Raw genomic sequence first — 25,233 nt, 5'->3', positions numbered from 1 at the left:
AAATTTTGAATAGAACTGTTATTTAAACATAAAATCTATTCAACTTATAATTGACAGATTGGAAATTCTATAACAAACAAATAAAACAGCTGAAAGTGCAAAATTAGAGTTTGCATTAGCTTTGTAGAAAGAAAAAACCATCAACAATCAAATTTATGATTGACAAATTAGACCTTTAATTACAAATCAAATAGGGAAAAAAATTAACAAGATACAAGAAAAAAATCTAATATTCATAAATTGGCTAGGTAACAAAAATTTGCTTTTAAAATCAGATGTTCTATACTTAACTTAATAAAAAGCCTATATGGTTATTTTTTTAATATTTTATTTTGCAGTTTTTCATTGCAAAACTGATAATTGCAGAAGTTCTTGGTAATTCTTCTTCTTGTGTTTTTTTTTGTGTGTGTTTTTTGTTTTTGATAAAATGAAAATTGTGAGATCAATTATTGGAAAGTTTTTAGAGCGATAATAACTTGGTCGTTTCCAATCATTTGACCTCCCTATAATATAATTGATCACATTATTTCCCTGGTAAGAACAATAAAAACAGGTAAAAATCCAAAATTCGACTTCATTAGCTAGAAAAAAAAAAAATACCGCCATGCAATGTCTGAAATACTCTAAATTCTTTGAACTTTTAAATTTTAATTAAAATGTAATTTATTTCTGTTAAAATTTAAAAGTTCAAAAATCTGTGATTAGTTCAGCTTATGCATGGCAGTTTTTCGTTTTTGTCTATTTCTAATATTTTTCTATTTACTTGATTTTATATATATAGACAGGCCAAAATGATTGGGAAAGAACCAAACTATGGGTTCATCAATCCAAAATCCTTCAAGAATCTCTCTCATTATTACGCATTTTACTAAGAATAAATAGGAGAAAAATTGCCAAGAACTTCTACAATTATTAGATGTGAATTTGACAGAAAATCAATCAAAAATAAAATATTAATAAAATAAAAATCAAGTTTTTTTGTGCAATGATTGTCTGATTGTAGAGGGAAAAATTTTATTGTCTAGCCCATTTCTGAATAGCAGATTGTATATCTTGAAAGTCTTTTTTTCTGTTCGATTTATTTTAAAATGCCTAATTTATGTCTATATATAAATTGAACTGTTCTAATGTCTAAATTACAGTTTTATTCAATATTTAAAAGTTTAAAGATTTAGGAATAGTCCAGTTGTTGCCTGGCAGTTTTTTCTTTCTACATAGCTAACTTGAACTCCTTTGACTTTTAGCAGTTTTCTCTGTTTTTAACCTAACAGCTCCCAATTTTAATTTGTGTTCAAGTTTGCTGTGTAGAAAATTTTAGTAATTTCCTTATGCTCGCTGTGCTTTGTCAGACGTGTTGCATGCCACATTCTTCACTTTTCTGAATTTGTCACAATTCGCATAAAAGTATTCTTGCCTTGCCCTATTTACAATCCTGACCCATCCTAAATATGGAAAAAAGAATATTAAGATTAAGAAAAGAATATTAAGATTATTAAGAATAATTATTCAGAAATCGTGAGATGGGGTCTGGTGTGATGTAGGTTTCAGAAAAACATTTTCTTTATCGTGCCAACGTTTCAATCTTTATTGAGATGTAACAAAAATAGTTTCAAATTGAAATGTAAACTGTTTATAGTTATTAAGTACTATTTTCTTTCTAGTTTAGGTATGAGGCATGATGGTCCTCTTGCCGACAACAACTGTGATCCTGGGAGTTACTTGATGTCACCGACATTGGGAAGTGGAAAAATTAAGTGGTCCTCATGCAGTAGAAATTATCTAAACCAATTTCTAAGGTTTTTAAGATTGATTGATAAAATACGAGTGCTACAATTAAAGTTGAGCTTAAATATTTGTAACTTTGATTTATTTGTTTTAGGACTCCACAGTCACATTGTTTAATGGACCACAGTTTGAATAGTGTACAGTTGGACCATGGTGGAGAAGGGATGTTGCCAGGCGAACGTTTTGATGCAGACCAACAATGTAAAACAAGTTTGATGTCGAAAAGGATAAAGTTGTTTAAAATTCTTATTATTATTTAGGCATTTTGAAGTATGGGAGAGGGAGTAGACATTCATCTACCCAACCGATAGGCGACATCTGCCAAGATTTGCACTGCATGAGGGAAAGATTCACATGGACCTCTCATCCTGCCCTTGAGGGAACGTCATGTGGCCTAGGCAAAGTGAGCATTTTGCTTCTTTTTTAATTTTTTTTAAACAGATAAAAACTTTATTTTTACAGTGGTGTAGAAGCGGGAGATGCCTCGATCGAGGACTTAATGCCCAACAAGCAGCCAGTCATGTTGTGAAAGGTGGTTGGAGTGAATGGGGCCCTTTTTCAGAATGCGCTTCAGGTTGTTTGTATGATTCGGGTGGAGACCTTGCAGGAGGAAGTACAGGTGTTATGGTGGCATCAAGATTTTGCAACAATCCTAGGTAAAGGACATCTGATTTTTTTTTTTTTTGTAATTTCAATTGATCAATATGCACACATCGGGAACAGTATGTTTCCCCTTGTGCCCTGAGATATCTATTTAATAAAACAAATGTTCAAGTTTAATGGGTGGCGCCCCATGCATAGAAATCAGATTTATTGCTCAGTGGAGAGTCTTCATGTCGGGGAGGAATATTGTCATTCTGGTCAGAGATCTTGGAGGTGGAGTATCACTGGAGGCTGTTCTTCCGATGAAGAACTCCTCATCGGGACTTTACCTTTGAACTCAGACTCTGGATTTGGGTGACTGATCTCACTGCTGAACTGAGTACACTATTTGCAGAACAGCACTGATGAACTTCTTTCTCTCTCTCTCTCTCTCTCTCTCTCTCTCTCTCTCTCTCTCTCTCTCACTCTCTCTCTCCTCCCTCTTTCTCTTTCTTTATAAAGGCTTGCTCTTTTTAACACTCTCATGTAAAATATTTTATTTGCTTTAGAAAGTAGAAAGTTCCNTCTCTCTCTCTCTCTCTCTCTCTCTCTCTCTCTCTCTCTCTCTCTCTCTCTCACTCTCTCTCTCCTCCCTCTTTCTCTCACTCTCTCTGACAATGATTCACTGACTCCAACATTGACTCCCCCATTCTGGCTATCTATTACAGGCCAGTTTTATACTTTGGCTCAGCCAGGTTGGTGAGGTTTTGGACGGCATGGACCCCCAGGTCTTTGTTGTCGTGGTTGTGTATATGCTCTGGTATGGCGTGAATCTTGGGTCCTGCTGGCGAGGCGTACATGTCTTCAGACAGAGAGAGAGAGAGTGATCGCCCTGTGAGCCTTTTAAAGCTTTATAAAGCAGTTTTTTTTATGAAGCCATGAACGAGGGCATACCCCAGGCTTGTGCTGTGAGACAATATTGTTAGCTTCAGCCCTATTTAATATAGTCATAAAGTCACATTTTATTCAATCAAATTTATCATAATAAAGTTTTATTATTTACAGGCCTGAAAATGGAGGAGATCCTTGCATAGGAAGTGATAAAAAATATAAGACTTGTGTACCACATCAGGTATTATTTTATTCTTTATTCAAACTTAATTTTATATTTTTAAAGGATTATTCAAGTTTGTAAGAAATAAATCTCTTGAAGTTATTTATGATAAGTTGAGTAAATTTTAAAATTAAGTCTTTAAGTATTCCTGTCAAGCATTAGGTGTTTTTTAAACCATATTGTGTTATGGCCTATTTTTCCTATTATTATGTAATCTAGTTGGTATGGATTTATAGTGCAGTATGATACCTAAATCAAGCATCCAGTCTTTTGCGGATGAAATTTGCTTACGAGCGAGGGAAATCGATAGCGATTTCACTGGAACAGGGTTTCAGAAAATGAGTTCTGACTGTAAGTCATTAATTAATTTAATGTAATTGATGTTTACCACAGTTAAAATATGAATTATCTTTTTTAGCCGAAGAGGCTTGCACAGTTTGGTGTCATAAAAGAAAAACAGGCCTTGATTCCAAAGGGTGGGCATTCCCTGACGGCACAACTTGTCAAACGAGCAGGCGTCATACTCCGATGTATTGCATATCGGGAGTCTGTCAGGTAAAATTATTTAAAAATCCGATCGTCCATTTGATTTTAATGCCTTCGTCTATCACAGGAGTTCAAATGCAACGGGGGCCCTGAAGAAATATTTATTCTCAATTCCAACACATGCTCAAATACTAACTTTGTTTCTCGAGATAAAAGAAGAGAAGTTCCGGTCGGAGTTTGGACCCCAATAAGCGAATGTTATTTTAATTGTATCTCACCAGGTCTTGGTCTACAACTAGTCGAAAAAAGGGCTTGTCGATATTGCAATACTACATCCAGTATTCAAATTTGTCAGCCAAATACTAAGGTAATATGTAAAAAAAAACTTAATTACATTATTAACATTATGAAATAAATTTTTAAAAACTTTTTTAGTCATGCCAAAATATTATAAGCCCTACAGAACATGCAACAAACGTTTGCACAAAGTACAGTCAAAAAGTGAGAAGGCTTTCTGGTTTTGGAATGCAACTTTCCCCATCAAATGGTATAATTTAAGATTGTAAATATAAAAATCAGTATGTAATCGATAAAGTTTTCCTTAACATAGACGAGAGTGATAGATCTTGCCGCATCGCTTGCCAAGATGAGACTGTCGCAAATCGCTTTTATTTGGTAAACGGCGAAGAAGGTTGGTTCCCTTTTGGAACTGACTGCGCTAAAGGAGATCCAACTAAAAAAACATATTGCGTCAGTGGTAAATGTCTGGTAAGGTCTACTAATATTAGTGTTGAACTGGGTGTTGGTCTGCGAGTTGGTGAACTAGTGCTGAACCGGCATTGGGTTACAGAGTCTGTCTTCACTCACAGGTTTGTTGAACTAAATGGTTACAAACTAGATGGTACAATGCCAAAACGCATTTTTGTAGTATTTTTTTTCCCATGAGTGAAAATGTAGACAGTAACTAACCCAATGCCAGTTCAGCATAAACTACTGTTTTATTCTTTTTGGCCTGTTCCACTGAAGGAGTAGGGGTAAAAATCTGTCAAATTGGCTGAGAAGATCAAAGAAAGTGGAAAAGGCCTTCTCAACAAAATGTGAAATAAAATAATATAAAAAGCACAGAATCCGAGTGAAATTCCACAATAACTCAAAAATGCAGAGTTAAACTTAATTATTTCAGTAAGAGAGTATTGTGAGAACTCTTGCATTATTATGATTAATTATAAGCAGTATTTGAAATTAATAGTTATAATCCGCAGGACAGGTTGGAAAGCATCATGGGGTCTTCCAGTGGCTTCATTGGTCGCCCTGTCTGCTTCTTCAAAGGAAAAACTGCTGGGCTCATAAAAATGGAAATAACCCTACCAAACTGTATCAGGTTAAGAAAGTTGTTGGCCTCTGGTCCTCAACGAACGGGTCAAAAGGGGAAAAACATATTGACTTACACAAAAATAATTCATGGGCGCCAGAAAGCCTGTTTTTCAAGAATAAAATAAGAGTCGAGCACATTTTCAATTTTAGAAGACTTGATAAGCAATATTTTAGTACATTGTCAAACCTGTGCATTGTCTTGGAGTATGGTAATGAGCACAGATCGCTGTACCAATACCTCAGGGTCATAGGGACTTTTAAATGTATATAATGTTTGTGTTGTGTTTATGATAATTAATTGGAATGAATGTCATTTATTGGCATGAAAGAAAGGTTTTTTAATCCAATAGTTTGATAGTTACTATTATGTTGGTCTACCTATCCTTGCTGATTTTTGTCCAGTAATTATCAAGAATAGGTTTACCATCTTGCAGATCATAGGAGGAAATCTCACGACTTTTTAATTCTGCCCCTGATGAATATCGAGTATTTTGTGGAAGTGAATGACATCTATGTTTTTTAATTGGGTTTGGTGTTTACGTTAACTTATTAGAATGAATGTAATTTATTAGCATGACAGGAAGTGGTGCTTTAACCGTGCCCCGAGGAATGTCGAGTTCTCTGGAGTGAGCATGTGGGGTAGGGTTAGGAGGTAGGGTTCGGGACTTGCTATGCTCACTGTCTTGACCTGGCATGCACCCCTTAGAGAGAGGAAGACCTTTCCCCATTATAAGCGGTTGGTCAGGGTTATAAGCAAGGTGAGGCAAGTTGCTGACTCCTTCATTTTGTGAATTACACCTGTGCCTAATGCCATCCACCAAAACAGCTATGCTACTGAGAAAGAATATGGTAGAGTTGGACTTATGCCAAATGCTTGATTCTTGAGTGAACCCTTAAGACTTAAGTTTAGAATGGTTGGTAATGAAGGTTGGTGGTGTGAAAAACCTACAGCTTGGCTGTTTCCAATCATTTTTGACTTCCTATCCTCACTGACTTGGCCAATCACATGTTTTGACCTTTCGTGATTATGACTGGTAGGTCAGGGATATAAGCAGGGTGAGGCAAATCACTGATGTTTCGGTGGTTTGATCTTTTAAGTTGTACCATTTTTAAGTTTCTAATTTGTTTGAGTGATGGTTTTAAGCGATACAGATTCGGCAAGAATCGAAGCATAGTTGGAAGATAAAAGAAGACAAGCATATGAACCAAGGCTTATCATTCCCAGAACAACCGTCTGAAGGGTCTTCCATCATTACCAAGACACTGGAGGTTACTCAAGAAGGCATGGATCAGGTCGCCATCATGTCACATCTCTGAAAGATAATCGTTTCATTGTTTCAAATGTACTTTGTAATCGACATTCTGCTGCTGTTGAGATCAAGCAACGACTTCAACAAGTTAGAAATGTTAAGTTTATGCTCGTAAGGCAAAGACTTTCAGAAGCTGGATTACATGCGAGATAGCCTGCCACTGGTCCAGAACTTCTAACAAGACACAGAACAGCTCGATTAAGTTTTGCAGAATATCACAATTGGTCTGAGCAAGATTGAACTGAAATCTTGTTTTTGGATTATACAAGGCTTTGTTTGAGGTCTTCTGACAGCTGACAGAGGGTTTGGAGAAGAACAGGAAAACAACATATCCCTACAACATTTTCACATTGGAAAAGGTACGGAAGTGGTGGTATTGATGGTTTGAGCAGGCATTTCTACAGAAGGTCGCACAAACTTGATCTTTACCTAGGGTTCCCTGACAGCTGAGTGATACATTGAAGATGTTTTGCAACAAGAAGTTTTTCCTTATATGCCACTAATAGGTGACAGTTTTGTTTCTATGCATGCCCCACACAGTTAGGATCGTTGTGACTACTTGGAACGGGCTTCTATTCAGTGTTATTTATGTCCTGTCCATAGTCTATATGTGTATATATATAGTCTTTACAGCATTATTTCACCAATTACAAATCAACATTATTGAAATTTGTTCTAATAGCATTTTGGATCGGATGGGAGCCCAGTGTACGAAGCCCTACGTAATCTGCCGGTTCTTCGAAGCCGGTACAAACGTGGAATTCCAAACGTCTCACATGAAACCGATAGCCAAAGATGTATGTAATTGAATTTGATTTTTTTGTTATGACAGCTTACTATATAACTTACTTAATATTTTATTAAGAAAACCCTATTTTTTTTACTTTTAGGTTCAGAAGAAAAGCAAATGCACTGCCCTGGGCCTATAAATTTTAGTCATCCTATCCATGTAGAAGAACTTGAATTAACTTATAAAAATGAAATAAATGATTTGTCTTGATAATAAAAATGTAATTCCATCAAGTCTTTTTTTTTTTAATATCCTAAGGATCATATCAGTTTTCAACTTTATAAATTGCTAGCAAGCCAGGGGCTAGAGGGCAAGCATTAAATAAAATAAAATATAAGAAATACATACAGAATGAAATGTAGCTGGTATTGCCAATTATAAAAAAAAAAATTAACCTAGGTAGCTCGACATCTCCACTCAAACTGCTGACCACCAGTTAACTTCCTTTCTTTCTTTCTCTCTCTCTCTCCCATTATAAGCTGGGAAAGGCAGAGCACAGGACTTCTTTCATTGATATTTTACCTGTGTCCAATGCCATCCAATCAAAATAGCAAATCTCAACGAAAGCACTCAAAATAATTTTTAAAAAATCCAAGCTACAAATTATAACATAATTTAAAACAATGGACACATTTGACACATTGAGTGACAGAGTGATCAGAACTATAATAATTAAAGGAAATCGATTTTTTTTTTTGAGGTCTATGGAGTGATGTAAATTTAGTCATTGCTGATCATCCTGGTGCTTGTTTGGACTGTCATTACTAGAGTCAGATAGAGTCAGGGATATAAGTAGAAAAATACTTCAATTTAAACGAATTTTGCCAATGGTGCTAAATACCCATGACTGTAAGTTGGGAAAATGCAGAAACACATGATGACCAAAACAGTGAGGAAGTCCAAAATGATCAGAAATTATCGAGTTACAGAGAAAGAAGAACTTTAGGGGCAGAATGACCAAATACTTGTTTTTTCAGTGAAGCCCTTAAGACTTAAGTTTGGAAGACTTAATAACAGTTTTCTTCTTGAGGTCATGTGTAAAAGCTAACAGATTGGTTGTTTCTGGTCATTAGGAACTAACTAACTATATTCACTGTCTTGGCCTATCATGCAATTTGACTTTCCCCATGTATAAGCAAGGTGAGGCAAGTTGCAGACTTCTTTCATTGTGTGAATTGACACCTGTGCCTAATGCCATCCTCCAAAACAGCCATACTGCTGAGAAAGAAAATGGTAGAGTTGAGACGGAAATACCAAATGCTTGATTCTTGAGTGAAACCCTTAAGACTTAAGTTTATAAGACTTAATGGCAGTTTTCTTCTTGAAGGTTGAGGGGTGTGAAAAACCTATTGAATCAGTCAAGCTACAGAGAAAGAAAATGTAGCTTTTGAAACAGAATAAGTAAGTATCTGATTTTTGAGTGAAGCCAGTCCAAAGTCGAGAGTTTAAAAGACTTAATGACATTTCTTCCTGAGAACTACACAGTTGAAAAAACCTATAGCTTGGTCATTTCTGTTTATTTTGGCCATACCCTGTTAACCTATGGGCACTTCCTAATCAGAAAAAAGACCCAGACAGTGCCCAATATGTGGAGAAAGTATCACCACAATTTGAAGAATACTATTTGAAGAATACTGCAAGAATAAACGAAAAAATATTAAACCATGATAGTGATTGAAGAAAAGGAATATTTAGTACCTAGTAGTCTAGGTTAATGGCTTATAGTAAGTAAACAGTACTGGCACAATATCAAAACCTGAGTGACTATCACATGTGAATGTATTTATCTGTGTGAATGGTTTAGTCTGTGTGGATGGGTCTTAGGTGAAATATAGATTAACTTATAGACCTGTCGGTCCAGTTAGGTTATTACTACAGATGTGAGTAGTATGACAGATGAAGTCACCAAGTAACATAACAGTTTTCTTCCTGAGTGCTGGGGCTTATATCTTGGTCATTTCCGTTCATTTTGGACTTCCTGATTAGAGGCATTTTCAGCAATCACGACTTTGGACCTCTATAGAGTATGTCTTCCTGTCATCTTCATTGTGTTTGTCTGTCTGACAAGTTTTGGCTTTCTCCCTCGCTAGTGGTGGGTCAGGGCAAGGTAGATCACAGGAATTATGCGTATAATGCCATCCACTGAAAAGGCCAAGGGATACAGAAAGAAAATTTTAGCTTTGTAACAGACCGACTAATACTTGATTTTTGAGTGAAGCCCTTAAGATTTAATTGTAAAAGATTTATTGACAATTTTCTTCTTGATGAGGAACTGTGTAAAAACCTGCAGCTTTGTCGTTTCTAACCATTTTCCTTCCTATCACTATTTTAATGAAAAATAACGAAAGAACAAAAGTATTTATTAAAACATAATCTTTGAAACAACTATGCAATATTCCACGAACGAAGTGGTTCTAAAGATTGCAGACCACGATTGATAGGGTAAGGAATAACTTTACTTTCTGATCAACCCAATCGTATTATGAACGTAACGAACAACCTATAAAGTTGCATATTAATATCAGAATACGCCATAAGTTTTTGAAAAGCGTTCAGCTGAAAGTTATGACCAAGGGCGTCGTTGGGCGAGAACATTTTTGCCATGGCAACCGCCATTCAACAAAGAACCCATCAAAGACGGGATTGATGTTGCCTTTGCCCTTTATTTTCCGAAACCCGTCAGATGTCTGGAATATTTAGCAAACTGAGTGCTCTTTTTGGATTGAAAAAGAAATCAGTGAAAGTCATTATGATTGGTTTGAACAACAGTGGAAAATCAACTATCGTCAGTCTATTAAAATCTGACGGGGATAAAAGTTCAGAAATCGTGCCCACGATTGGATTAAATGTTGAACATTTCAAATGTAAGTATTCACTCTAAATTTCCCAATAGGAAATTGTAGATGTTAAAGAATAATTTGTATTTATTTTCACGTTTACAGTTACATTTTCACCGTCGTAATAAGATTTATATTAATTATATATATTAAATTTAATAATTATATTATTAAAGCTGGAAAAAATGGTTGTAAAAAGTGTAAAAGTGACTACATAATGAGAAAATTGTTTAAAGAAGTCCAGGAAAACAAAGTAGAAAAGAAGGTCTAAATATAACGAGAGAACAGACATAAATCTGTTTCTGCCTTTCTACATCATCAGTTGTGGGTGAGGGATATAAGTAGGGCAAGGCAGGTAGTTTGGTTGGATCTAAATATAACGTCGGAAGAGGAAAAAAACAGTTTCTGCGTTGCTATTCCATCATTGGTGGGTTAAGGTTAAAAGCAGAGCAAGGCAGGCATTTTAGCTGCGCCTAAAATTATAAGATAGAAACAGAAAAAAACTGTTTCTTCCTTTCTACATCACCATTGGTGGGTTAGGGATATAAGCAGGGCAAGGCAGGCAGGTTGGTTGTGTGTAATTATAAGGTAGAAACAGAAAAAACTGTTTCCGCATTTCTACTTCATCACTGATGGGTCAGGTTTATAAGCTGGGTAAGGCAGGCAGTTTTGCTGGGTCTAAATATAAGGTGGAAACAGAAAAAAAACTGTTTCTCCTTTCTAGATAATCAGTGGTGGGTCAGGGTTGTAAGCAGCGCAAGTTTATCAATAGAAATCGACTATTAAATTGTGAGATTTCCTCCTGTGGTCTATAGAGTGATGATTACCAATCATTTTGGTCTGCCTATCCCTACTGAGTGTGCCTGTGAGTTGTGTTTTGACATTCATCAACTTCTATCGTCGGTGTGACAATTCACAGATTCACACAACACACTGAAGATGGCTATTGCCAACAACAGTAAAAAAAAAAAAAAAAATTTAAAAAAATAAGTATTTACCATTCCTGGGGCCTTTTGTAGCTATCTATCCTTTTCTAGCTACTGAGGTGCATTTGCTTTTCTCAACCTACAAATAGACAAAGAATATTTTTAACCCACTTTATTTTATTTAGCTGACATTGATTGTGTTTTATAACAATTAAGTCAATTATTTTGATGATTTCATCAGATAAATAAAAACGAAGTATTATTAATAGATTTTTTTTTCTGTTTTTACGATAGATCAGCACGTTTTTTTCACAACATTCGACATGTCTGGACAAGGACGATACAGATACCTATGGGAAAGGTATTACAAGGACTGCGATGGGATTATTTTCGTAATAGATAGCAGCGACCGGCTCAGGCTGGCAGTTGCCAAGGAAGAACTTTACTTACTCCTTCAGCACCCCGACATCGCTGCGAGGAAAGTACCGATTCTATTTCTAGCTAACAAAATGGACGTGAGGGAAGCGCTGTCCAGTGTTAAAATTGCAGCGGCGTTCGGCTTAGAACAAATCAAAGACAAACCGTGGCATATATTTGCGACGAACGCGCTGACCGGAGAAGGCCTGCAGGGTGGTGTAGAGTGGTTTACTGAACAATTAATACAAAGTGATATGTAAATCGTTATAAATACCATTCTTAGCTTTGAAATGATTTTTTTAAAAATATTGTGATATTTATTACTCCAATGTAAATAAATATTTTCGTTTGCAATGTATCTCAATCAAAGTTTAATACCAGTAATAAGTAAAATGCATTAATAAATATAAATACATACCTTAATAACATACCTCCTCACAAAATAAACAATGCCTTTCAATAAAGTGTTAAGAATTTGTGATTCATTAGTAATGTAAGCTGTGTGTACATAAAAATTGATAAGCATTTTTATTTTGTGAGAGAATGGTAAATGGGCATAAGACTTCTTGCTAGTAAATTACATTCACACGCCAGACTTTGTTCACACTACCACAGAGCATTCGATATTCCTCAGGGTAATTGTTGATAAGCCCCTCTATTCACACTAATAAATTGCTTTTATTTCATTATTCTTTTTATGTAAGGTCTTGGTTGAGATAAAAAAGTCAGTGTCACGAGCGGGTTTCGAACCCACGACCTTTGGCTAAATACGCCGCTGCTCTACCACTAGAGCTATCGTGACCTCGATCCACTCGGACATCAACTTCCCATCTCAACAACACCTTACATAAAAAGAATAATTAATTAAAAGAAGTAACTTGGTCAATTGACCACTAAAACATAAATGGACTAATAAATTGCATTAACACTACTCCACTCGATATTCCTCGACATTATTAGGGATAATCCCTTCCATTCACGCTAATAAATTACTAAATTCACTAATTTCGTGGTCCGCTTGTCCAATTAATATATTACAATTAATTAAGGTTTTTAGTTGAGATAAAAAAGTCAATGGCACGAGCAGGATTCGAAAAAATGGCATAAAGGAGGGAAAATTCAAAAGGTGCAGTTGAGATGAGAGGTCGGTGTCCGAGTGGATCGAGGTCACAATAGCTCAAGTGGTAGAGCAGCGGCGTATCAAGCCGAAGATCGTGGGTTCGAATCCCGCTCGTGCCATTGACTTTTTTATCTCAACTAAAAACCTTAATTAATTCTAATAAATTACATTAACACTACTCCACTTGATAATCCCCTCCATTCACCTTAATAAATACATTTGTTTCTGTGAATAAGACATATCTACACAAAGGCACAAGGATCTATGTACAGTTAAAAATAATTACAGCCCTGAGATTGAACCAGCAATCTGTGCCTGCTGCTTCAAGGCTGCGCATAGATCATATGGGATGTCATCCTTCATTCTTTGCAATCTGTTTATGTGGACTTTACCGAGGAATCCACTAGCCTTGATATGACCGATGCGCAACTTGGGTAAATATGACATTTTCCATTCTAAACCCAATCTCTGCAGGCCCAGCATGTCTTTTTTTAAATTTGATTAATTTACTTTGAATTTCTTTCAGTCCAGCGGATTCTCACTTCATTTTTTATTGCATAAGCAAAAGTTTTTTTTTTATTTGATATTCATACAGTTGTTTGGTCTCCAGGAACCCATGCCAGGATGACTTTTTTGATTTGTTTTTGTTTATTTTTTCTGATTAATGGGTTAAAACCAGTCTTCCTATGTTTGTATGTACATGTACAAAACACCATATTATAGATAAAAATTGATACTTTTTTTTTTTTTTTTTGTTGTTTTTTTTTTATTTTTTTTTTTTTTTTTTTTTTTTTTTTTTTTTTTTTTTTTTTTTTTTTTTGTAAGAGGAAGTAGGTTCCAATAATCTGATCAAACAACACTCACTTTATTCAATTTCATATTACAATTTAAATCAGAATGTTGAATCTAATCACAATGGAAAGTTTCAGATGGATTCATTATTACAAAATTTTTGCTTTAACCCTTAACTTGGCATGTATATTTAATAAAAGGCGTTATTTTCTTTCTTTTTTTCTGTCTTCTTCATGAGAAGAAATTTTTTTATTCAAAATATACATCTGTTTTCACTACAATATTGCAATAAAATTCATGAAATTATTTTTTATGTTTTCCTTCCCTAAATCAGGTATGCCAAAGATAGGTTGTCCTTATTAATTTTCCAGCTCATCCTTGAAGAGTAATGGTCAAAATGAATTTATTCCATAATTTAACATTTTATAACATTAAAAATTAAAGCAATATTGTTTTTTATGACCATTTTTATAAATTTATCATGGGTGATATATTGCCAAGTCTACAAATGTTTTAGAAATGTATATTTTTTAAACTGCGATGCACTTGTAATCATATGTACCTTGAATATTTGCAATAAATATTATGCTTAGTGAAGACTTATTTATTTTCATACTATGTATCACGTGTTCTAAAGTAAGGGGAGAAAAGAAAAAAAGTCAAGATTGAAATCCTAGAATCGGAAAAAGCTGTTGAATAGGAAATGATTCGGCTGTTATCGACCTACTATAACCACATTTTCTTCACAAATGAAAAGGCCGAGAAAAACTCGTTTTGGGAACACTTCAAGTTAGGTAATATTTAAGTTTATTTATATTATAAAACCATCCATCATTGAATTTATTTGATTTATTTAAGTTTTATAATTAGGACGCACTTTTGGCAATATATTATAGGTGATAGATTTTTCGATGAGCTAACCCAAAGGACAAAACATTTACAGGGTTTTTGAATATCTAGAAAAACTGAATCTAATCGTAAAAAAATTGAGTTTTTTTATTTTGCCAACTTAAGAGTTAAAGAATATTGTTGAGTTGTCTCAACATTCTATAAATCTATCAAAGAAAATTATAATTTCTATTGACACAATCGCATAAAATCAAATTGGTAGAATAAATTAATATTTCAAGTTGCATTTAAATTGTCATTTTTGAATAAAGATTAAAAAAAATTGATGTAAAACACTAAGCTATTAATTTTAAATTGGTGGTCTGTTTTGATTCAGTTTTCACAGACGAGTTCATCGATTTGTTCCATTTCTAAAAAAGATAGTCATGAATATAATTTACTATAATGAAAAAGGGTGATTTTTCATGGCATTACTTCCTTCAAGGTGCCACTTCTTGTCATAAAATAAAGAACGAAGTATAGTGGTATTATTATCATCGGAATCAGTGCCATTGCCCTTCCGATATTTATCGCCCATGCCGGGTAGATGTATTTTCTATTGTATGTCAGCGGTAGAGATTGTACCGTTGAAAAAATTAATATACCCTGAAAATAAAGAAAAAAAAACATTTAAATAAAAACTAATAGAAAGCACTATAGTCTATTAAAAGTCCCCCTTGTACTCTTGAGTAATTATGGCCAGAGTTAATTTCGCAAATTTTGTCATTGGTGCCAAATGGAAATGCATGACCCAAAGAAACTGCCCAGCTACAGAGAAAGAAAATGGTGGCTGCTTTTGAGAAAGCCAAAATATTTTATTATTTGGTAAAGCCCGCCCATAAGAAGAATTCTTTGAACAATTTCCAATAATTCTTCTTAATGTTTGCAGGTGGATGAACCATTAGATTGGCCGTTTTCAACCATCCTGATCTGCCTATTCTCACTTTTCTGTCTGATGAGTTTTGGCCTTTCTCCATCAGTTGTGGGCCAGGATTATATACAGGGCAAGGCCAATCACCATCACGTGTGAATGTATTTATATCCGTGAATGGATACAGGTCTGTGGCAGAATATTTTATTTTTAGGTTATTGTTATGGATGCGAGTAGTGTAATGATGAGTCACCGAGTGATATTAATACCACGGTGGCTCCTGAACTTTCAATTGTCGATTTGGTTTGCAAGGTTCTACATTGCATAAATGTATTTATTAGTGTGAATGATGGAAGGACGTCATAGTTACATAGGCTGCTGGCCTCCCAGGTTAAGTTAGTAACTTTTATATTAGTTTTAAGGTTTGGTACTCAGTGGAGTTTCTGCATCTAACCAAACTTAAGCTAGGTTATTGTTTGTAATGTGTGAATTACAGCCATGTGTGGAAGGGTTAAAAATTAGAAAAAAATATCCATGTTCCATCCAAAAAGAGTTCTTAATGAATGCCATTTAGTTGATACTCGTAAGGAAAAAACGTGAGGAGCTGGCAATGACCCTAGCATTCAGCAGGTCGAAAAAATTCATTATGAAAACAACGTATTTACAAAGATATGAAAAATTGAAATAATTTACTATGGATATTAAACTAAAAAGGGACAATTAGAAATTTCCAATGGCGAGTTATACAAGAGGTAATCAAAGAAGGAAGGATGGAGATTATTAACACATAATAAATTGTCTGTAAATTGCTTGCTGTTGCTTTGTTAAATGGCTGACCTTAAATAATCAGTTTTGACCTAATTAATTTCATTTTTGAATTCACAGACTTAATGAAATTACACGATGTCATTCTTTAAGTGATAAAAAAAAGTGCACTGAAAAATATGTATGATAAACTTACCATTGTCACTATTGGTGTAAGCCATTTCCAGCAAATTTTAAACCAAATGTGTAACTTGTAGCCAACCATTTCTTTTACGTTTGCATAAAATTTGTCCATTCCATAGAAGTAGGCTACAGCAATACACTCGAAAAAGCAAAACCAGAGCAGCACCATTCCACTTGCACCATAATAGTCAAACAATTGGAAAACGTATATTCCTCCCTGATTAAATAAAAAGTGTTAAAAGTTAACTTGAAAAAATATTCATAGTTTGATCTTACTGACATTTGTAACCATCAAAAGACCAATTAAAAAGCTCACAAATGAAACGGCAGCAATGAATATTTTTCTGTTTGAAGAATCACGTAAGTACTGGGGGAAAAGATCAACCACTGCTGTTATAAATCCCTCGACTCCGACGAATTGCGAATCTAACCCCATCAGAAGAATCATAAAGAAAAACAAAGCCGACCAAAGTGGTGCAGCCGGCATCTGTCCGACGGCTTTTGGATACGTTATAAAAACTAGACCTGGTCCTGATTCCGCAACATCTTCAATTGAAACATTTTGCTCTTTTGCCATAAAGCCTAGAACGCTGAAAACCGCCAATCCTGAATAAATACTCGTACTGCTATTAACTACTGATATAAAAAGACAGTCTTTTATGAAATCATTGTTGAATTTGTTGTAGGAACCTAGAGCTGTCATGCAGCCAAGAGCGATGGCATATGAAAAAAATATTTGCGTCCCAGCATCAATCCAAACCTGTTAATAAAACACAGTGAACACCAAAAGTGACTTTTGGGTGCAAAAGTAATAAAACCGACCTGTGACTCAGATAACTTGGAGAAATCTGGCTGTAAGTAAAACTTAATACCTTCAACAGCTCCATCAAGTGTTACTCCACGTATCAAAAGGGCAGTCAACATAAAATAGGGAAACACAGCTATAAATAAAAAAATATATATAAAACATAAAAATTGGAATGTATTATATTTTAATACTGAAAAAATGATTTTTTATTTATTGTTTAACACATTAAACCCTCAGGTTTTATTACCACATATGCTAATCTTTTCTACTATCGTACGGCCAATTGCTATATTTTTATATATTTTTTCCATTTGTTCCAATGGTAGTAATACCTGTAAAGTATACTACCTTCCCTGATGATTTAATGCCATTCCACACACAAAAGTAAACTAAAATCCACACGACAAGAAGAGAAATAGCTAACTCAACCTGAAGAGAGCCTACGTGTTCTATCCCTGGACTTATTCCTAAGACTTTGTTCCTAAAAAAATTTATTATAAATTTATGTAAAGTAAATAATTTTTTTTTTAAACTTACTCCCAATATTCAACAACTGGGTCAACCCAACTACGATTGTCGTTCCGGATGCTTGAATTGCCAAAACAGTTTTCAGTATTCCATTCATTATCGCACGAGCTCCAGGGTAGCTCGAATGTCAAAGAATTGTAGAAATAATGAGCCGCCCAAGCTAATATTATTATATAATAAACATTTAATATAAAACATATTATTGTTGTCCCTATGCCAATTCCTGAAAAAAAAAAAAAAAATTCAACACCTGACTAATTTATTAATTTAGTTTTATTACCCTTGAAAAGTGGTACTATATTCCAGACAGTAATGCCTCCCTCACTTGTGTACTGTCCAAGGCCAACTTCCAAAAAAAATATCGGTATCCCACCGGCAATAAGGCACACAACATAGGGTATTAAGAATGCTCCTAAATAGAAACATTTAAACACACAATACCGGTTAAGATACAAAGCCAATACAATATTTAAAAATTATTTACAATTAATTAAGGTTTATAGTTGAGATAAAAAAGTCAATGGCACGAGCGGGATTCGAACCCACGATCTTCGGCTTGATACGCCGCTGCTCTACCACTTGAGCTATCGTGACCTCGATCCACTCGGACACCAACTTCCCATCTCAACCGCATCTTTTGAATTTTCCCTCCTTTTTGCCATTTTTCAAAAGGTGCGGTTGAGATGGGAAGTTGGTGTACTAGTGGATCGAGGTCACGATAGCTCAAGTGGTAGAGCAGCGGCGTATCAAGCCGGCAATTGCAATTTTGTCCAGTGAAGTCAGAAAAAACTGAATTTCTTTAGCCAACATCTAATCTTGAATACAAAGTTTAGTGGAGAAAGGGCATATGTCCAGGAAATAAGCTGCTTCATCACTAAATGACTATTTAAAACGCTTGTAACAGTGCAATGGAGCAGACTGAAGTGCCATTTCAACTGTAAACAGCTCTACAGTAGTGGAAATAAATGGTGTCAAAACCTTGATATTTAAAGAAAATTGGGCATTTATGGTTTAACATCCTGGGCATGGCCCTATACAAAACAAAATGATTTAATTTTTGTCTGCCTACCCTAGCTGATTTTGGGCTTTTAAGTATATTTCAGCTTTCCGCCATCACCACTAGTGTCAGGGATATAAATAGGGTAATAGACTTGTATTTTTTTGAATTTTTCCTATGTTAAATCGCCATAACTCATGGCTAGTTTTATCTGACCGATGACTTGGTATTTCACCACTTTATTGGTGGATCAGGGATATAAGCAGGGTGTAGTTGTCTCGGCTTCACATAGCCTATACCCCTGATCGACAATTGAAGTGGCAAAAGTGACGGATTAAATCACCGAATATAGGCCACCTCAAATTAACAAATTTTTCGATCATCATGATCTGTCGATTCTTGCTGTCCTGTCTGAAGCATTTCGGTCTTTCTCCATCATAAATGGTAGTTTAGGATTATAAGCAGGGCAAGGAAGGTCACAGGACTTCAATTGTGACAAACCAAAACAGCGAGAAAGTCCAAAATGACGATCAAAATACAGAGAAAGAAAATGGCAGCATTGGGACAGAACGACTAAATACTTGATTCTTGAGTAAGCCCGCCCATAAAATTTATGATTGGGGAGGCAGGTCCTTGTCGGCTTCGAGGTGAAAAAACTATAACTTTTGGACTCGCTATCCTAACTGTTGTGGTCCGTCACGAATTGCAGACCTTTCACCAACAGTGCTGGGCCAGGTAAGAAGTGCGAGTCAAAACTTTCACTTACGCGAATTTTGCCCTCGGTGCTAAATGTTCACTGTTGGAGTTAACAAAATGCAAAAGCACGTGGTTCAATGAAAGGGTCAAACATTTGATTATTGAATGAAGCCCGCTCATAAGAAAAGAGCTCCGTCATCTCTGATTATTTTGGACTTCCTGATTAAAGGCACTTGAAGCATGCACGACTAAGGACCTACATAGGACGTCCTATCCTCACTGTTCTGTAACTGGCCTTCGTCATCCGTGATAGGCCAGGGGTAAAAGCAGGGCGAGGTAAGTCATAGACGCCTTTACTAGTGTGAATTTCGTCTGTCTACCGAAGCGGCCAATCCACAGAGAAAGAAAATGTAGCTTTTGAGACGGAACGAGTAAATATTTGATTTTTGAGCGAATCCCACCCAAAGTTGATAGTTTAAAAAAACTTAATGCCAGTTTTCTTCGTGAGAACTGCGGAGTTGAAAAACCTGTAGCCTGGTCGTTTCGGTTCATTTTGATTTCCTGATTAAAGGCACTTGAAGTATGCACGGCTACGGACGTAGGACTTTCTATCCTCACTGTTTCGATCTGTAACTGGCCTTGGTCATCTGTGATGGGTCAGGGGTAAAAGCAGGGCGAGATAAGTCAGGGACTCTTTACTAGTGTGAAACTGTGAATTTCTCCTGTGTCTAGTGCCATCTACCGAAACGGCCAAGCTTCAGAGAAAGAAAATGTAGTTTTTGAGTCAGAACGAGTAAATATTTGAGTTTTGATTGAAACTGTCTCAAAGCCGGCATTTAAAAAAAGACTTAATGGCAGTTTTCTTCCTGAGAACTGCGCGATTGAAAAACCTATAGCTTGGTCGTTTCCGTTCATTTTGGACTTCCTGATTACAGGCACTCGCAGCATGCATGACTTTGGACCTCTATAGAGTATGTATTCATGTCATCTTCATTGTGTCTGTCTGTCTGACAAGTTTCGACTTTCTCCCTCACTAGTGGTCGGTCAGGGTTATAAGCAGGGCAAGGTAGATCACAGGAATTTCGCCTGTTTATAACGCCATCCATCTGGCCACTTCATCAATCGATAAAGAAAGAAAATGTTATGGACCAAATACTTGATTTTTGAGTGAAGCCTTTAAGACTTAAGTTTAGAAGACTTAATGACAGATTTTTTCTTGAGGTCATGTGTAAAAGCCAACAGAGTGGTTATTTCTGGTCATTAGGGACTAACTGTACTCACTGTCTTGGCCTATCATGCAATTTGACCTTTCCCCATTATAAGCGGTTGGTCAGAGTTATAAGCAAGGTGAGGCAAGTTGCAGACTTCTTTCATTGTGTGAATCGACACCTGTGCCTAATGCCATCCACCAAAACAGCCATACTGCTGAGAAAGAAAATGGTAGAGTTGGGACGGAAATACCAAATGCTTGATTCTGGAGTGAAACCCTTAAGACTTAAGTTTAGAAGACTTAATGGCAGTTTTCTTCTTGAAGGTTGAGGGGTGTGAAAAACCTATTGAATCGGTCAATCTACAGAGAAAGAAAATGTAGCTTTTGAAACAGAATGAGTAGGTATCTGATTTTTGAGTGAAGCCAGTTCAAAGTCGAGAGTTTAAAAGACTTAATGACATTTCTTCCTGAGAACTGCACAGTTGAAAAAAACCGATAGCATTTCTGTTTATTTTGGTCATACCCTGTTAACGTATATAATCGATTTCAGACTTCCTATCTTCAGTGTCGGTCTGTCACGCGTTTCAGCGTATTGCTATCGGTGATGGGTCAGGGTAGTAAGCAGGGTGAGGCACAGACATTTTTAATTAGTGTGAATCTGCCGTCACGAAGCCCATAATACGAGAGTTGAGGAGGCGTAATGGCTGTTTTCTTTTTGAAGGCCTACGAAGTGAATAACCTATAATTTGGTCGTTTTGGTCTTACAATACTCCCTATTGTGGTTCATCATGTGGTGCAGGGCTTTTGCCAATAGTGATGGGTCAGGGTAATAAGGAAGCCAAGTCTAGATTTCAAGACTGAAGTTGGCAAAATGAAATACCGAAGGAAGCAACCAAGCTACATACAAAGAAAAGGTTAGCTTTTAAGATAGAACGACCAAATGCTTGCTTATTTGGTGAAACCCGCTTATAAAAAGACTTGACTAGTAAGAAGAATTTCTCTTAAAGGAAGTCTACAGGGTGATGAACCTTTAGATTGGCCGTTTTTGGTCATTGTGATCTACCTATTCTCGCTTTTCTGTCTGACAAGTTTCACCCTTTTTCCATCAACAGTAGTCGGCCAGGGTTGCAAGCAGGGCAAGTCAGATCACAGGAATTTCGCCTGTGTCTATCTCCATCCATTATCTTTTGAGGCAGAACGACGAAATGCTTGATTCTTGAATGAAGCCCGATAAGAGTATGGGGAGATGTAATGACAATTTTCTTTTTGACGGCCTGCGAGGTGAAAAACCTATAGTTTGCGTTTCCCATTATTTTGGACTTACTATCCTCATCCTTGTGGGCCGTCATGTGCTGCAGGGCTTTCACCATCAGTGTCAGGGTAGTCATAAATCACAGGAATTACGTCTGTGGCTAACGCCATCCATTGACACGGCCGACCTACTCAGAAAGACTATGCTTATCTTTTGAGACGGAATGACCAAATATTTGACTCTTGAGTGAAGCCCGCCCTTAGAAAGTTTTCTTCTTGAGGGCCTGCAAGGTGAAAAACGAGGGTATTTCAACAACGAGGTTATACGAACTCGCGGGGTGCCGGTTTTTTTTTTTTAAAAAAAGCCCATTTGTAAGTATGCAGGGTTCGAATGCAGGGCCGCTGGATTCAAACCGGGACCTTTACCTTACAGTGATGAGCGCCGTGACAACGCCTAAGGTCGATTCATATCTACCAATACAAGAGCCTGTCCAGCACGTAGCGTGGCAGACACGGTACAGACACTAGTATTCATACCATGCGATAATCACAGCAACAGTCACTTACAGACCAACGAACTACGTTTCGAAATTTTTCGAGTGAAGAGCTTGCTGCTGCAGCAATGTTATTAGAAGAAGAAGAGAATGAAGAATATGCAGAAGCAGATGCATGTACAGGATTCTTTCCAGTCCGTGTATTACAAATTACGTACATTTCATCACATATAATATATAATATTCTTATAATATTTTATTATTATTTATATATAATATTATTATATATATTCTTATATATTATTATATATATTTTGTAAAATAAAGTTTTTTTTTTTTTAAGTTGAACTGATCGGCGATTCGGCTTTTAGCTGGAATTCGGATTAGCGCAAGTTCGGTTTACCGAGACTGGGCATTATAATTAAAATTATAATGCAATTTATTATAGGTAGGCACCTAAGCTATTGGAATTGCACAAATCTTGTCTGTCGTCTATTCATACTAACCGTATTGAACCACACAGACAAGAAAAGACAACCGCAGACACATGACAGCACAAGCAAAACATTCTCGGCGACAATGCTGCCCGGTGTTGGTACGTGTCTGCACTGACACGCTCCGCTCACGTTTGTTAAATATGAACCCTATATGTGTATCCTATATGTTTTGTATGTAATGATTTTTTTTGTCTGCCACGCTACGTGCTGGAAACGCCAGAGCACAGATGCTGGTAGATAAGAATCGACCTTAAACCGTTGCGGCCACCGACGCCCCCAATGTGAAAAACTTAATTTGGGCATTTTGAGCTTTTTACTGTTCTTCTTTTGTGGTTAACAACGAATCCTTCAGTTAACATACTCCATTGCTGAAAGAAACAGAATTCCGAAACGCGTCTGATAGACCAAACCAAGATGACCGGAAACAACCCTACTAAACAGATCCATACAATTTTCCCACAGAAATCCACCAAAATTTTTCTTTTCTCTTTAAGTTGTATTTATATGTTTGCTAAATTTAGAGCGTAATGATATATGCAGTTGGTAATCAGTCCCTAATATTTTAATTAAAACAATGTAATTAATATTTGGAAAAAAAATATAACAGAAATCTAACTTTTTGATATTCAAACATGATACTGGCCTGATTCTCTAGTCATCTAGTATCCTGTTTAAATTATAATATTAAACTCGGTCATTTATACAAGTTTATAACTTGTGTCCGCCGATTTATTAATCAAAAATTTGTTTGTAGGTCGAAATATTTGACTTCTTCGAGACATGTTGGGGGAAATTAAATTGGGATGGTACAATTTGATTTTGTTAAAGGACAGGCGGGCAGTTGATTAAAAAAACTTTTTTTTTGTTATGGCAGTGATGGAAAATTTTTGTGTCTTTTCCGGGTGTGCAGTTATAAGCGGATCTGTGTGGATTTGGTCGATTTTGAATCAAAGATTTGATCCACCAACAGTTCACCTTCTGAAGAAGAAGAGAACGCAAGAAGAGGAGAAAACTGAAAATTTTTAATTTTTTAAAATATACCTTTGGGAGCTATAAAAATTTAAATATTCGCGCAAGCCGGCTTTTAAAAAGTTCCCGATTTAAATAAAAGACATACCTCCTCCGTTTTTGTAACACAAATAAGGGAATCTCCAGATATTTCCGAGGCCGACGGCGAATCCGATGCCGGAGAGGACAAACTCAATTTTGTTAGCCCATTTTTCTCTTGGTATGTACGCCCTGTCGACGTCCCCCATCCTACTGGACAGGGAGAGCTTAACTAAAACCCAAGAGTATTAAAGAGAATAGACCCAAGGACAAAGCGATTTATTTATAAAAGCGAATTATTGCATCAACTACACCTTAACCAATCATCGATCAGCTAATGAATAAATTAAATTAATAGAAATAAATTGAGATCGTTCAAGTACCGTTTATGGAGTAGACGTTCGACTATTTTCCCAGTGATTTTGTACTTAAGACCTGGATTCTGGAAAGAATCGACGGTAAATTAATAGTTGTTCTATTCTTCGGGTGTTGAGGGCAAAAAACTGAGTCTGTAAGCCCACTGGACTTTCGATACTTTCTAGCTGTATGGCCTAATTCCAAGAGTGGATTCAAAGAGAGGGAGAAGTGGAACTTAACAAATTTGACACCTGCTGTACCATTATTTTATGCAAGAACGTTCTTCTACTTGTTCCGAATAAAATAAACCTCAGATTAAGGAAAAATTGTGATTTAGATTGATCCTTTCGCAGCAATAGGAAAAGTCCAAGTTTCAAATTAAGTTTTCACCACTTAACCTAGATACATCAATTATGATCCCTTTTCGGTTTGTTATTTTAGGTAATACACAGATCAAATAAAGTATTCAACTTAGATAGAAATAAAAATGACTATTTGCTAGGATTTTTTTGTAAATGGATAACATCAGGTGATAGCCAAAGAGGGAGTAGTGCTACTCAAAAGATTTGATCTCTGTTTCCACCTGCTGTCTCATTATTTAACACAAAAACGTGCTTCCTCGTGTTGTGATAAAATATAACAACTTAAAGAAAACATTGTGACTTTGATTGACATTTGCTTTCGGATAAAAAGGAGAAAGTCAACGATCAAATTAGTTTTTCACGACTTAACCTAGATGCATCAACTATGAACCGTTTTTGGGTGGTTATTTTAGGTAATACATATGTAAAATATAGTATAAAACTTACCCAGAAATAAAAAATATTATTTGCTATGATCTTTTTCTAATTGAATAACATCAGGTGATGTCCTGCACCCCAAAGCGTGAGAAGTGCTACTGAAAAGATTTGACCTATGTTCACACCTGATATATCATTATTTAATACAAAAACTTCTTCCACTTGTTATGTTAAAATAAAAACAACTTAAAGGAAAAAAATGTGACTTTGATTGACTTCTGCTATCGGAGAAAAAAGGAAAAGATCAAGTGTCAAATTAGGTTTGCACCACTTAACCTATTCACATCAACTTTGAACGGTTTTCGTCT

At 35.9% G+C, this 25,233-nt stretch overlaps 3 protein-coding genes across 5 annotated transcripts in view; 2 read left to right on the top strand and 1 right to left on the bottom strand.

Moving 5' to 3' along the window:
- Positions 1-7,664, top strand: part of LOC106664124 (A disintegrin and metalloproteinase with thrombospondin motifs adt-2) — a 33,373-nt gene extending 25,709 nt beyond the window's left edge. For 2 of the 3 annotated variants that reach the window (XM_024227878.1, XM_014389562.2), the window contains exons 7-18: positions 1,662-1,796; positions 1,880-1,986; positions 2,046-2,188; positions 2,248-2,441; positions 3,433-3,499; positions 3,718-3,832; positions 3,900-4,036; positions 4,095-4,334; positions 4,403-4,514; positions 4,578-4,735; positions 7,334-7,448; positions 7,542-7,664. In XM_024227878.1, coding sequence (XP_024083646.1) covers positions 1,662-1,796; positions 1,880-1,986; positions 2,046-2,188; positions 2,248-2,441; positions 3,433-3,499; positions 3,718-3,832; positions 3,900-4,036; positions 4,095-4,334; positions 4,403-4,514; positions 4,578-4,735; positions 7,334-7,448; positions 7,542-7,651 — 1,633 coding nt within the window. In that variant the 3' untranslated portion in view covers positions 7,652-7,664. The other variant, XR_002910482.1, reaches the window with a different exon arrangement.
- Positions 7,665-10,079: 2,415 nt separating this feature from the next.
- Positions 10,080-11,959, top strand: LOC106664069 (ADP-ribosylation factor-like protein 6). The gene is made up of 2 exons (XM_014389449.2): positions 10,080-10,305; positions 11,499-11,959. Exons 1-2 carry the CDS (start codon positions 10,125-10,127, stop codon positions 11,879-11,881), a joined length of 564 nt encoding a protein of 187 aa, XP_014244935.1. The 5' UTR covers positions 10,080-10,124; the 3' UTR covers positions 11,882-11,959.
- Positions 11,960-13,590: 1,631 nt separating this feature from the next.
- On the bottom strand, positions 13,591-24,256 carry LOC106664137 (sodium- and chloride-dependent taurine transporter-like). The gene is made up of 10 exons (XM_014389580.2): positions 24,152-24,256; positions 23,839-24,000; positions 17,857-17,988; positions 17,586-17,799; positions 17,381-17,529; positions 17,063-17,181; positions 16,521-17,000; positions 16,254-16,457; positions 14,857-15,027; positions 13,591-14,792 (listed from the first exon to the last, which is right to left on the bottom strand). Exons 2-10 carry the CDS (start codon positions 23,975-23,977, stop codon positions 14,718-14,720), a joined length of 1,683 nt encoding a protein of 560 aa, XP_014245066.1. The 5' UTR covers positions 23,978-24,000; positions 24,152-24,256; the 3' UTR covers positions 13,591-14,717.
- Between the last annotated feature and the right edge of the window lie 977 nt (positions 24,257-25,233).

The sequence above is a fragment of the Cimex lectularius genome, unplaced genomic scaffold (genome assembly GCF_000648675.2).
Source record: "Cimex lectularius strain Harlan isolate CLEC.00 unplaced genomic scaffold, Clec_2.1 scaffold270, whole genome shotgun sequence".
Classification (NCBI taxonomy): domain Eukaryota; kingdom Metazoa; phylum Arthropoda; class Insecta; order Hemiptera; family Cimicidae; genus Cimex; species Cimex lectularius.
This window is presented reverse-complemented; position numbering and strand designations above follow the sequence as displayed.